The sequence below is a fragment of the Strigops habroptila genome, chromosome 4 (assembly GCF_004027225.2).
Source record: "Strigops habroptila isolate Jane chromosome 4, bStrHab1.2.pri, whole genome shotgun sequence".
Lineage (NCBI taxonomy): Eukaryota > Metazoa > Chordata > Aves > Psittaciformes > Psittacidae > Strigops > Strigops habroptila.
This window is the reverse complement of record NC_046358.1, coordinates 15,636,867-15,651,896: the sequence shown is the minus strand read 5'-3', so window position 1 is coordinate 15,651,896 and position 15,030 is coordinate 15,636,867. Positions and strand designations below refer to the sequence as shown.

Genomic DNA, 15,030 nt, shown 5'->3' with positions numbered 1-15,030 from the left:
AGGAGACAGTGATTCTTGGCTAAAGTTTATCTTGAACAGATGTGTTCACAAAAAGCTAATGAGACAAACGTACACACTAATGATATTCTGCAGGTGACAGCATCACGGGAGCACTACCTGTAGCAACTTTTCACTCTCTGACAGAATGGAAGAAAGCCAGTCAATTCTAAGTTGGAAGGCACACATGCTATAATTAATTGTGAACCGAGAGCATTTGACTATCAACACATCTGAAACCAAATAGAATCAACACCACACCATTTCAAAACAGAATGGCATTTCAAGCAAGGAAACACAGTTGGGTTTGGTTTCCCCCACCACCACATTTGCCGGCTAATTCTATCTTTTAAGATATACACACATCTCCACTTTGACACTACAAACTATTTCCTGGTTTCTTTTCAAGTAAAGATTAATTTTGAATAGACTGGTTTTTTCCAGTGCTGCAAACCAGAAATAGTCACATGAGCCATTGAGATGTTAACAAACCAATACAAGATGACTGTGGTAGAAACAAGCCACTTAAGTGATTTTTGTTTTTTTAACATTTCCCCCCCACCCCACACCCGCCAAGAACTAATGTAGAACCGCAGACACGATGGTGAGTGTCATGGTTTTGGCCTGTTAGTGCAGGCATATATCATACATGTTTTAAAAACAAAAAACCTGTTTTGTTTCTGCATTGCATCTCCTTTACTGGCATCACAGCTGAGCAAGTATCAAATCCTACCAAATCAGACTAATATTTCTAATTTACTTTCTGTATAATTATCTAATAGGAAGCAAAGAACCAACCCTAAAACATTAACGAATACTGTGTCTAAAATTTTGCTCACCTTCAGGGCACCATAGCACAGTCCATACAACAATGCTACTGCCACAATACTACAGATAAAACTGTAAAGTGCTGCAAGCAGGCTTGTGGTAGCTGAAAATATCATAGAAGAGAAAGAAAAATTAAACAGCGTTATGTAATTAGCTTAGAATACAATCAGATTAGAATACAAAATACTTCAGATTAAGATATCAGCCCTGTAGTTGCAACACCCCTCTGATACAGAAAATAAAAATCCAACCCACAGCAACTACTTGTATTTTTCCCTTACTTTTTTCTTTCTTAAAGAAAAACTTATGTGGTTTTATATGCCTCCTCATTTATTCAACAGCATTACCATGGAAATTGTTAACTGCAACCATTGAGAGGGAAAGTACACTTTTTGACAGATTTACTAGGACACTAATTCTAGTTCTCAGTAATCAATCAGAAGACCTTTAGCCTCTTAAAAAACCCCAACAACTAGTATTCTATGCTTAGAGGATAGGAATAAAAGTATTTAGTCATTACACTATTGGTAACTACCCTACTGATCTGATGGCTGCCCCTAATCTAATGTTGTTGCCACTGACACAAAAACACACCACTCACCATTGCCACCGAAGACATGAATATCCAGCTGTTCACAGAGATACATCACAAATGTATTCACCTGAGGCAGGAGACCAATGAAGAATACTATGGGGAAACATAGCGTAAACACTATGGAAGAAAAAAAATAGTTGAAAAAGTGAATATGAAGAATACAGCAAGGTAATATCATCTTTAATTTAAGTTCTATGGTATCACACACACCATCTAACATCATTGAAGGACTTCTATAATTATTTCTAAGGAAAACATCCATTACGTGTATCTGCACACCAGTGACTCAGAACTAACTGAATGTAGAGGTTGCACAAATCAATAGCCAAAAGACTTCTTGTACTTCCATTTTAATCACTTCAGAAATGGACACAGGCCAATTCAGGCTTTCCATTTTTTATTTCACAAACATCAGCCAAGAATGTTTACAGATTAGAAGATTTGTAAGTTTTCACTCACTGTAAAAGAGGCTATCCGAGCCTAACTGCCTGTCTGGAGTTAACAGGGCTAAGGAGTAACACCAGCCACATTGACGTAAGAGAGGCCAAGCATTTCACCCCAGGTTTTCTGCCACTAATAACATCTGAATTTCGCTCCTTTTCCCACACCACTTCTGAAAAGTTCTGATCCTAAATGACTTCTCTTTTAAATGAAAAGAGGTAACTGTATGAACCATTAAAACCTCTGCAAATTACAGGACTTAAGAATGCAAAGAGAAGTTAATGCCACTTAATATTAATACAGACAATGTTATGTGCCAACCTGTACATAGCATTTATTTTCTATTTCAGGAATAAAATATGAAGAAATAACAATCTTTTACACAACTGTTAAGTACTTCAGATATAACTCTCAAGCAGCAGCACATTTTATGATCTAGGTTCTAAAGGATAAAAGGATCTAACCATGAAAATAACCCTAAGAGGCAAAATCTAGCAGTTTAGGTAGGAATTCTATGAACTTATTGACTTGTAGCTTCAGTGACCAGAAGCAGCGACCAATTTTAAAGCATCCTGTAAAGAATCACAAGCCTCAATTTTAAGTTTCTAACTTTGTATCCATAGAATGGTTGGATATTAAAGGATATCACATTAGAAATACCTATAGTGGGATAAGTAACTCTCTTTTTCTTTTGCTACTCCTCAGTAAAGTTAAATAACTGTCATTTAAAAACATGTAGGTTCAAGGCTTGGGAAAAACATTAAGTTCTGCATCTTTCTACTGATACAAAATAAGAAATAGAACACCAAGGACCAGCTACTCAGGACCTGAAGAAAATATTTTTCAGAATTCTGTAGTCAAACCTTTATCTCAAATCTTTACTCAAAGAAGCCTACACAGGAGGCAAACAGTGTTCTTTCACTGATACATGAAAAAGTTGTTTTGCAAAGGCCTGAAGTTGAGCTATCTTCGGTTGACTGAAAACAAAATTACAAAATAGATCTGGGAATACACAATTTATGAAGCTTAGTCCAGTAAAACCCCAATATTTCTGATTGTTTTTAAAGTCTGTAACAGAATTGCTCCCTAATGGGGACCACCTAGGTGAAACTAGAAAATCACCATCATAAATGGGGAGCAGATTTAGAACAATTGATCACGTCCAGTATGTGGGACAAAATAAAGTCATATGAAATTTATACCAGTCCTCACTTGTCTGTTGGCAAGGACACAGCAATTATCTTATCTAAACACGAAGTTTGCCTTGCCCTGCACTTGTGTTGTTTGAGTAACTATGTCTGGGAATGGGAAAAAAGGCAGCTGAGATTTCTACTTTGTGCTAACAAAGTATGTTTGCTAGTAGCCAGCTTGCTTTGTGATATACGCACAAAGCTTTTTAAACAGAGTTTCACCAACATTAAGAATTGCTCCAAAGGCAAGGGCATGCGTGTGTGTGCGTGGGGGGGTGGGGTGTAGGTTTTGGTTTTGATTTAAAAAGTGAGAGCTGTTCTGGCAATCTTGATTTTTTAATTTTTTTTGTTTGTTTGTTTGTTTTTTGGTTTTTTTTTTTTGTTTTGTTTTTTGTTTTTTACTGGTAGAACTGCCAAGAAATATAAAGAACATAAGCTGGTGCAAGATACCAGAGAAGAGCAATAAAACATAAGGATCAAAAATCATTCAGAACTCTTGAACTAAGTAGTTCTAAAAACTAATCCCAAAATGGACACAGCCCAGTGAAGATGCCAGCACATCTTTTTAAAGATGGATAAGACTTTTAAATAAAAGTAGGTCACTTTCACAGTACAACACATTAGCTACATATACACTTATGTATTACCCTATGGGGATATGGATATACATTACAGCAATGACTCAAGGTGATTAAGGAAAAGGGAAAAGCCTTCTGCAATTGACGAAGCATAAACAAGGGGAAATGAAGCTAGTTTTATAACTTGAGTCAAAAGTATCTAGAATTAAGCATGCCAGTGCATGAATAGATCCATAGTATCTGTAGAAAAGCACCTTTGGAAGCGCCTGGACAATACTCTGTTCATAAGTGGTTTAGACCTTTTCTGTCTGGACATTTAAATTTAAGTAGAGATTTAACAGCAGAAAGTCAAAGGGGGAAAACAATGTGATACGAAATCCAGGATATTCCTAAAATCAAGTAATAAAAACTAATTTGCAAAATAGTCACCAGTTCTTATTAAAGAGAAACAAGACCAAGTGTTAACTTCCTTGGACAGAAGACTGTCCAAGAATTGGAGGCAAGCAGTCATAACATTTAACTGCCGTAGTGTTTCATACACAGGTATTTTGGCACAACTGAAGAGCAAGCGTGTTCAATTTAGCTTAATTCTTACATATTTTCTTCCCCTCCACAGAGGTGATGCAGAGAGAATTACCCATGTAACTTTGCTCCATTAAAGAATATGCACAGAAGTGCCTATAACATGTTCTTCAAATCTTTGTGTTCTCTCTCTCTTCTCAGGCTCTGCCTGAGATTACTTACAAAGTTTATTGAAAGTAGTAACAGCTACAACAGGGGAAAAATTTGTTGGGTTTTGAGGGGTTTTTTCAGTTGGGTTTTTTGGGGGTGTGGGATGGAGGGGTGTTAAATACCCGCAGTATTGTGAATGCACTGTGCTGTTCAGAATATAATACCTCATACAGCCCAGAACTGTATTTTTGGTATTGCTGATAGGCCTGTTCTGAGAAGAGACGTATTAAGATTTGTCTATAGTGTTTCTTAAAATTAGGTCCATACTGTTCTACCTGATTGCTAAATAACCTAATTTAAGAGAACTCCTACTCACTTGCCACAAGCCCATCTGAAGAGTATGAAAGAGTCCAAATCAAAACATTTCTTTAACTACTGAGCAGCTATATCCAAGCACAAGGTAGTATATCTAGATACAAGTTAAGAAGAAACAATAGAAGGTTCAGGGAAGAAGATACTAAATGAAGAGCTAAAGACTTTTCTCCCTATGACACTTAAACTAGTTGACACCTCTGCAGTTGTTACAGTAAAGCTATAGAAGGGGGGAATTTTCCCATAAACTTCAGCAAAGCTAAAACTACACTTTCCAAGGAAACAAAATAACTGCATTTAGAAAACAGTGTCATAACAAGATGCTGAGGGGTGAGGTGGGGATTGCTGCTGCAGTGAAGCAAATAATTCAAAACCATTAAACAGCCCCCCCCCACCCCCCCCAAAACAAAAAAACTCCCACAAACCAAAACCCAAAGTCACTCACCTATAACTAAGTCCCTGGCTGACAGCAGCAGCAATGGGTTGGTGAAAGCCATTCCATACAACCTGAATCTTGTTGTAGATATGTTTCTGCTGCCATAATCCAACAGCCAAATAAGACCACAGCATAAACAGAAATATACAGGCCTACTATAGGCTATGATACGATTATGACCCTGTTTAAAAACAGAAAAGAGAACATTTGCTTCATTATTAGCAGAAAGAGACCTCACTTGGAATATTGTGTGCAGTTCTGGTGCCCTCAACATAAAAAGGACATGGAGCTGTTGGAGCAAGTCCAGGAGGGCCACGAGGATGATAAGGGGGCTGGAGCACCTCCCGTATGAAGACAGGCTGAGAAAGTTGGGGCTGTTCAGCCTGGAGAAGAGAAGGCTGCGTGGAGATCTCAGAGCAGCCTTCCAGTATCTGAAGGGGGCCTATAAGGATGCTGGGGAGGGACTCTTCCTTAGGGGTAGGACAAGGAGTAACAGATTCACACTTAAACAGCAGAAGTTTAGATTGGATATAAGGAAGAAGTTCTTTACAGTGAGGGTGGTGAGGCACTGGAATGGGTTGCCCAAGGAAGTTGTGAATGCTCCATCCCTGGCGGTGTTCAAGGCCAGGCTGGACGGAGTCTTGGGTGACATGGTTTAGTGCGAGGTGTCCGTGCCCATGGCAGGGGGGTTGGAACTAGATGATCTTAAGGTCCTTTCCAACCCTTACTATTCTATGATTCTATGATCCTAAGTAACCGATGCTTTTCCGTTACACATAATTTTGGAATCAAAATTAGTTATTGCTCAACAATTAACATCCTGTCACATGCTTAAGTTTTGTTCATAAAAATCCTTAATGCACTGCATTGCAGTGTTGCAAGTCTTTTTTTGTTTGGCTTTGATATAGCAAGGACACAACAGTTAGATTGAGTTAGACTAAGTTGTATTTACCCTTATTCTCCATTAAGTTTTAAAGCATGTTTCTTGCAATACTAAATGCCAGAGAAACTCTGACTAGGCTTCATAAGCAAGAGAGAATATATAAAAATCTGAAAAAAAGAGCAATTAAAGTTTATTACTCAGATATTGCTCCTGCGGGAGTAGAGAGGGATATATGTATCTGTATTTGTGTGTTCATTAAAACACACAAGTTATCACCAAAAATAATATTACTTGCTGCAGAGGAATAACGTACTAATAAGAGATGAAAAAGCATAACAAAAATATTTTGTCTTGGCAATCTAGCAGATGCATAATAGAATATAAACATGTTGTGCAACACTAGCACATTAACATTTCTATGCTCAAATGTTAATGCTCACTAGAGCATTGCCTACTCAGCCTAAATAGAGTGAAAAAAATAAGGCTACATGCACACTAGGACAACTGAATGATCTACAAGACCGGAATAGAACATCAAAGCTGTGTCAGTTCATACCAGCACAGCAAATTTCAACATTTAGAACAGTTCTCAGTATAATTGCCTGAATATTAAAGATTCATCAAAAAACCTATGACAAATGGCTCTATAGAAAAAGCTGGTCTTTAAACAGGGAGGACATGATTTGCTAAATACAAACAAACCATATGGGGGAAAAAAGAAAAAATAGCATCAGTTCCCTTCTCACACACCAAGACAACATAAGCCTCTTGTGCCTTATGAGAAGGCACATAAGAGAAATGCCAAAAAGATGAAACCAAAAAGATCAATTCTCTGTGGAGTTTCTCAGTTCCCTCTGCAGGGTTAAGTACAGCAGCATACACCCATGACTTACATGTCGAGGGGAAGAAGAATCTGGCTGAACGCTCTGAAACCAAAATGGAAAGAGGAAAGTTATCCAATCTACAGGTAAGTGCGTTTACCTCTTCCCCCTCCCTCCAGTTTTCTTGATTAAAGTTCTTTTAATAATATCTACAATTAATTTTGCAATTATCAAACCACTGTACAGCCTTTAAATAGCACAATGCATCAAATCACAAAATCTGCTCAAAGAGTATATGTCTATACCCAAAGGTGTTTAGTTTTTGTTAAAAAACACCCCAAAACTAATTTTTAAATCTTATACCTTTTTTTAAACACAAAAAGGTTATGCATTTTAATTTTAAATCTAATGTCCACCTTAATAGTCTAATCATAAATAGACAATCATTAAATTACAATTCTCTAAAAAAACCCTAAGATTCTGACTAAAAATATGCCTAGATGTAATTGCTTAATATGAATGCATTGACGTGTATTCACTAAAAAAAATAATTAAAAAAACCAAAACCAAACAAACCCAAACAAACAAAAAAACCCCTTCAATTTTAGTTTGTAGGCTGTTTTCAACCAGTAAGAATATGTTCCTCTTAGGAAAACAATAAAGTGCATGAGAACAGCAAATACAGGGTTGTTTAACAAACATACACAGAACCATTCTAGTGAAGTGACCTTCTATGACCATCTATCAAACTTCCTATGAAGTTGAAGTTTACTCATTTCTTTTTAAATCATAAACATGGAGTTTTTTGCGCAAAGCTCTAACTAACCTGCAACACCCAACAGAAGTTATTCCTATTGTTTATAGAAAGCAAAGATAGAAATTAAAATACCTTCAGCAGTGAGTACTGACAACTGGCTATTACCAGGCAGAACTGGAAGACCCAAATATCCTTGAAAAAGCCCTCTATAAGAAGTACAGAGCCCAGAAATGCAACTAGAATAGCTAGGATGACAGCTAACACGTTTTCAAGGATCTCACGATTCCTGTATTAGAGGGAGAGAAAAAAAAAAAAAAAAGGAACAAAAAAAGATAGAATTAAAAGCTAACTACGCCTAGAAAAAAGCTGCAAGGGAACAGTTAGGGTCAGAAGTTAACAAGAGTTATGCTGCTGGTAGCAAAGTATAGGCTATGCTAGCACACTGTCCTTTGGCAAAGCTAGGAGCTATCAGGATTTCAATGACAGCTGAAAGCAATTAGTATCTTATGGAACTGAATTTTAAGCAACAGAAGATAATTTCAGCAGATAACTTCAGGAATAATTCAAATGCTCAACCAGAAGCATGGTCTGTAACATAAATCTATATTCAAGGCCCACACAGGATGATTACAAACCTGTGAAAATATACATGGTAGCTTTTCTGTATATAGACTGCCATTCATGATTTTATAACAAAGAAGCTAAAAATACACTCCATTGACTAATATATGCCAAGTGGAATAAAGATAATTTCATATGATATCGGCAGTGCTTAGGAACAGATTAGTATTTCTGCCTAGACAGAATCACTACTATGTTTATCTCAAAGTTTATTACCAAAATTTAAATACACCATATATTCCAAAAGATCGTAACTGCGGGGGGTCACCTTCATTTTATTCCATTAGGTAAATGCAGAAGGGACAACAGGTTGCAGTGTTAAATGGCCCTTGGGAATAATGCTTTGAAACAGCAGGTAAATTCTCTCTACTTGCTGAAATAATGTGAGTGTATGCCAGGTTCTAGACCCTTTCAATTAGTTTTTTTGAGGTTATTTTCTAGCTTTAAAGATTAGCAACAAATCTCTCTCTTTAACCATTCATTAATTCATTTAACCACACATTATTGCTCCACCCATGCAAAAATGAGGCATTTTCTTTTTTTCCTTTTTAGAATTGCCAGAGGAAAAAAAAAAAAAAAAAAAAAAAAAGAGTAGCATTTGTTATTTTAGAAAAACTGCATTTTGTATTATTCTTTCATCCTTCAGAACACAGTAAATAAGTAAAATTCTCTAAAGATGCCTTTATCTGTATTACAGTTTGGTTACAATTTTTTAATCATTACTTTCTGAGGTCTAGTAACATATGAAGATCTCACCTATCAAATAAAGCCAGAAGAGTTAATCTATCAAAATTGATGCTAATCCAAAGCTTAGGCAGGATCCAAAAGCGATAGTACTGCTTGACTTTTTGAGCTGCTTCCTCTTGAGGTTGCATGTGGTCCTGAAGGTCAGGGCTCAGGTCAATATCTTGCTGCTCCAGTAGATCTGTATCCATGGTTAGCAGCCTGTTCAACCTGATCTGAGGAAGAGAAAGCTAAAAGAAAGTCAGTATTAACAAAACTGCTTTGGAGAAAATTGCTAGAATTATTTAGTTTCACTTTTGCTAAGTTACTTGTTAAACAGTATCAGTTCTCAGGCCACTTACTTTTCCTGTCCTTATGGCAAATGAATAGCACCAACAGCAATAATTATTTCCATACAACATAATAGTTTGGCATTTTAGCATATGCCTTATTTCAAATGAAGTATGAACATGTGTCTTCCAAGCACATTCTTCCATTTACTACGAAAACTTCAAATTTGAAGACAAGTAAACTGATATGTGAACAGGAATAAAATATACCACAAGAATAATCTAACTCTGAATTTAAATAAATTGCAACACATTTCTTCAAGTCAGCTAACCTGCATGCACACCCATGCTGAATGGTTGTTTCTGCAGGACAAAGCAACATATGCATGCATCAGTGGTCAAACTCATGACATTCAGAATATACTCAGAGACAAACTAAAAGAAGGCCTGCCCAACTAGTCAAGTACTATTTATGACTGACTGTAATTCTCACTTATTTTGTAGTTTGTCACTGTAGAGTTCTTTTGAAATCACAGTAATAGCAACCACCAGGACATTTAAGAGAGTGCTCCGAAGGTTAAAAAGTTACTACAAGTATGTACGTGCCATCTAACTCATTTCCTTAGTTTCATTAACAGGCCAAGAAACATCTTAATGCACTGCCCTTTATAAAATAACATCATTAAACCATCATTTAACAAAAAAACCTCACAATCTTCTCAAGCAAAGACTAAAATTTAAATACTGTCACCTTTAAGTGTCAAAATTATAGGGTTTTGGGTGTTCAAGGTTTTTTTTTTACAATTATCTTAAAGTTTAACATTCAATTTTTCATCTTTGAATTTTTTTAATGACTCCTTAAAGCATTAGTGTACTTTAACTTTGCTCAGCCACCTCTGCATTCCTAGAAAAATACAAATAAAAACCACAAGCAGGAACACTGCCTTTCTAAAGGCATTTCTAAAATACAAAACATACTAAGATAAGCTGTGTCAGAAAACTGATGCTTTTTTGACAACTTTTAAAAAACTTGGTGTCTTAAAAGGTAGAAACACCATAACATTCACCACACTAATAACAAATTTCAGTGGAAAATTTCCATTAAGACACATGGGCTAAGCTTTTACAAAAACGAATTTGCCTTAAACAGAACCATTCCCTCCAATGGGACCACACTGGCAAACCAACAGCACAAGACAGAAAACGCAGCCTCTTTTTGGAAGGCTACATTTTCAAGGGGGATGGTGAAAAGCAAAGAGAATTCCTCTAGCAGACACCAGGCACGAAGAGCACATTCTTGATCAAAAGCACAGTCAGGCAAATGGAGGTCTTCTGTTCCTCTGCCAAATGCGGAATTCATATTTCATTTTCCCTCTTGATTAGGTCATTAGGTACTTCAATGTACTTTAGTTTCCTAGTTTAAGGATCATGATCACAAGAATCGTGACCTTTTGCACTGTCTTCATGACCCAGCAATGTAAAACTTCAGAATTAATTAAGATTGCAGATATGCCTGAACTTTACAATAATATAAAAAGCTTGAGATCACAAAACTAAAGAATTCTAGAGCTATTCACAGTATGCAACAGTGTAAGCCTCTGCCTTTCTTCCAGTCACTCCTGCATACGAATTAAAACTCTGTATAGCAGATTCCAATGACAGATTTTTAAATTCCTTTCAGAGAAATTTCTGGAGTTTCTCCTGGTCAGAACAAGAAATTTATTCTTTCTGCTGCCTGCTGATCTAGCAATGCACAGAAGGAAAACTCCGGCCAAGTTGTTCAGTTATCTCTGGAAACCTTTACAAGGTATTTCAGAACAATTTCCATGTGATTTAGAAAATAACTATGCTTTAGATCAGAGAAAGCCACTTACATTTAAATTTTAAAGTCCTATGCAGAAAGATGAATTTGTATGTACATATGAAGACACTGCAACAATACATACTCAATCTTCATTTAAACCCAGGCAAAAATTCTTCTTAAGAACAAAGAACTACCACACAGGATGGTTAGTCAGTGCTATAAAATTTGAAAGCCTTCTGATTTTTTGCATGCTTTAAAAATAAAGAAGAAAAACTTACTAGATCATGTGGATAAAAGCGAACTGAGGTAGAACTCGATACGTGAGAGTCCGTGTCACTATAAGAACAGGGGAAATACTTCAGATTATAAAACTACATTTTATTTCAGAGGCCACTCTTAATTTTCTAGCGTCTCAAATTAATTTTGACTCCTTGCAAGTTGTATCTAAAAATCTTTAAGTTTTTCCTTCGATCATGTTTTAAATACAAGTATCCACTTCGTCTTCTGTATTGTGATAAATTCTGTAGCTACAGGAAATCAGGAAATTCTTTATCCTCAGCATAATTTTCTCAACAACTAGTCCCAAAGTTGTCTAAGAAGGATTAGCATGACAGCAATTATTCCCCTTAAAAAAACAAATATGTTTTATAATTTGTTAGCTACTGATGTGTAAACACACATAACATCTCTAGATCAGCACAAAGTCTTCTATGTGTTCACATACAGAGTTTATGTTAATTCTGTACTGTTTTTACCAAGGTCCCAAACTGCCAAAAATAGTACATGCTTAACATGAGTATACCGAGTTACTTAAATTGCTTTTGAAAAACTTAACTTTAAATAAACTTATGCTTCTGGTAAAGAAGAGCAAAATTACTTTGCAATTTCCATTCATTAGAGATGAGGAGAAATTTCTCTTACTGTATGGGAGTCCATATCCAACCATTGCTTTTTTCCCCAATTTTGGATAGCTTTTGGATGTTTGTTTTCCATGTAAATCACATGGCTGTAAGACTTGTATCAAATTTATGCAACTTTCCTTCAGTTCCTTGCCTTAAGATAAAAACATTCTTTGTTATCAATTTTACTTCACTAAACTCAAGCATTCTCTAAAAGTGAGATCTGATTATTTGGATGTGGCCAGTTTGTTTCTTCCATTAGCAAATGTAACTTCGTAACAGCAGCCATCAGCAAAGCTGTTGCATCTGGAACATGCAAGCAGTAGAAGGCAGGCATTGGCAGCTTTGTGCAAGGAAGACAGAACTTTGACAAAGCTCACCTCTACAAAAGGCACTTGCACACTTTCACAAGATTTGAATATGGGAGCTTTTATATCCATTGCTCCATAATTCCAATAGCTATTCCCCCTACACGTGGTAGGAATTTGTGGCATTCAGCATGACACAATAGCTTCACAGCGGTTCTATTTAGTGAAGCGGATTGCAGTGGGACAGGAGGTTTTGCATTGTTTTTCTGTCTTCTGCCTCCTGTCCCTTCAGAGAAAGGGCATCTTTCTAACAGCAGATGAACTTTCCAGTCTATAGCTGGCTATTTCAGCTCTAAATCAAATTTCAACCACAGGCATGTCAACACTTCCATGTATTGTTTCATGCCATCTATGAACCTGAGAACAAAATTTATCAGTTTACATCTGCTTCACAATTGGAAGTTCATTTGTAAATAAGTTAAAAGCCATTATGGTTAACAGCCACCTACTTTCCCAAAACCTGGCCTAAATCCCTAAAGACAGACTTTCTAAAGCAAACCAAAAATGCATGTCAAGTTGTCCATTTGGACATTTACTGCTTAAGCAATAGTAGTCTTCATTTTCTGAGCTCTATTTAAGCACAAAAAAAATCTACGCAGTGTCATCTTCTCATAAAAATCACTTAGGTTTCAAAAGTGAAAGTATATGGATAATATTCTGTATTTTATTTCTGGTAGTCCATACTAAATAACCTTTTAAACTTAAAATCAAACATTTGGTTGCAGTAAGACAAGAATCATCACTCTTGACTGGCCTTCACACACACCAGATGTTGGATGCTCTTCTTGCAGCTGGCTCAAAGTTCACAAGTGACATGTCGCAGCCCCCTGTCTCGTAGAGCGTAGAACTGAACTTACCTATTAAAGAAAAGGTCAAAAGCAGGTCAAAATTTCGTAATGTTTCATCCCACTGGCAGTAGTTTCTATTTAACTTACTGCTGAGATCAATTTAGACATCTAAATTTACATCAGTGTCAAAATATAAAACATGATTACACATTAATGTGTCACCAATGCAGACAAGACATTAGCTACTCAACTCTCTTTTATACTATTTTACATGACATATGTATAGCGAACTGCAGAACTGAACTAAATTTTAAGAGTTTGTATTTACAAGATATCACCATCAACACAACAAAAGCACATCGTGAGCCTTTTCCCCCCATCCCCTTAGAGGATAACTAGGCAAACAACTTGCCATGACCATCTTCTTCAGTTCTTCCTCATCCCTCCCACCAACAGTAGAGCAATCAGTAAATCCTTCACTATCAGCATTAAAGAAACATGGCATTTAGCTAAAGCAGAGATTCCTCAAGTGCCCTGAATAAAATTCTTCTGAGGTGCACGTCTATTTGAAAATAAACACAAAGAGTGAAAGAAGTGGCTAGAGATGCTTCATAAGTTATACCTGTAGAAAAACTAAAAAAGGAAGTGCAGGCATAGATTTAGCCTGTAAGACAGAAGCAAGCACTTCAGTGTAAGAACAGAAGACTGCAAACTAACATGTCAGATAATCCATTTGGAGTTACTAGAATTCCATTAACCATGATTTCCTGAAGTTGTTATTAAAAGCTTGTTAAATGAACAATATCGAGCTATTCCTAAATATATAATTAGCAAACAAGAAGTCAGATATTATAACTCAAATTATAAATTACTTACAATATGATGTTTTACAGTGCCCATCTCCCACAATAGCCTGATCAGAGAGATAAGCATTGCAATTTCCCCTTAAGGCCAGGTTCAATAGATATCAGCTCTGAATGCAAGAAGCAGATTTTGAAATTGTCATCTCATATGAAGTGTTCTGCCAACTTCTCCATCTCTTCTAGCTCAAACCCCTTCTTAAGCCATGATGCAAAGCATGCAATATTTTAAGACCTGCTTACACAAAACAAAAAAGAAATCCCACTTTGGAGCATCTGAAGCAAAAACTATACACCTCTCAGCTGCATGTCTTGCAGCAATTTCTTCTTCTGTTGATACAGGACAACAAGCAGACCCAGGAGAAATGCCTAACAAGATCAGAGCTTTGAGTCTTTCCCCCTTCTGTAAGGGCATAACCTGCTTCTGATACTGTGGGTTTTTTTTCTTTTTTTATTCTTTTTGGTTTTTTTTTTTTTTTTTTTTTTTTTTTTTTTTAAACACACTATGATCCTGCTCAACTTCTCTTCAGACCCACAGACATTCAAGTCCAAGGTAGATGTGTTTGAAGGCGAGAAGGTTAAACACCTCAAACTGGATGATTAAAGCCAGTGAAACTAAGGAAAAATACTGGTATGTTGAATATACCTTCAAAAAGCTTTTTACCCTCAGAAGGGGCACTTCAGACCAACTAGACCCATACTGCAGATGTGCTAAGACCAACCATTCTGACAAGAGTCAGTTGCATAGTTCAGGAGTCATGTACAATGTGTGTCAGAGCTCATTAACACAACAGCTCTCAATATTTCATTACCTCTGCTATAGGCCTTTGTAGGGAAATACAAGTTGAAAGCTCATTTGTTAAGAGGTTTTTTCCTCAATATTTAAGGTTTTAATGAAATGCTTAAATAACTTCTGGGTTCTCATGCATAGTGTAGTAAACAGTGGTTACTGTTTAGAATTTAGAAGTTTAGAATTTAAACTAGAGCAAGACATTGGGAATCTTCTTTCCCACAACTAACAACCAACCTTAGTTACACAGGTCTCTCAAGTGCATCAGTAAAAAAAGAATTTCAACAACAAACATGAAGGTATTAGATAACACATTT

The 15,030-nt window shown here is 36.3% G+C and overlaps 1 protein-coding gene across 9 annotated transcripts in view; it reads right to left on the bottom strand.

Moving 5' to 3' along the window:
* The window catches only part of PCNX1 (pecanex 1), a 92,435-nt gene that overhangs the window by 34,073 nt on the left and 43,332 nt on the right, over nucleotides 1-15,030 (bottom strand). For 3 of the 9 annotated variants that reach the window (XM_030481189.1, XM_030481194.1, XM_030481197.1), the window contains 8 exons: nucleotides 13,042-13,132; nucleotides 11,287-11,344; nucleotides 8,948-9,165; nucleotides 7,703-7,856; nucleotides 6,886-6,918; nucleotides 5,119-5,290; nucleotides 1,427-1,537; nucleotides 837-928 (listed from right to left, as the gene is read on the bottom strand). In XM_030481189.1, coding sequence (XP_030337049.1) covers nucleotides 837-928; nucleotides 1,427-1,537; nucleotides 5,119-5,290; nucleotides 6,886-6,918; nucleotides 7,703-7,856; nucleotides 8,948-9,165; nucleotides 11,287-11,344; nucleotides 13,042-13,132 — 929 coding nt within the window. The remainder of the gene's footprint in view (nucleotides 1-836; nucleotides 929-1,426; nucleotides 1,538-5,118; nucleotides 5,291-6,885; nucleotides 6,919-7,702; nucleotides 7,857-8,947; nucleotides 9,166-11,286; nucleotides 11,345-13,041; nucleotides 13,133-15,030) is intronic. The other 6 variants (XM_030481190.1, XM_030481191.1, XM_030481196.1 and 3 more) reach the window with 4 other exon arrangements.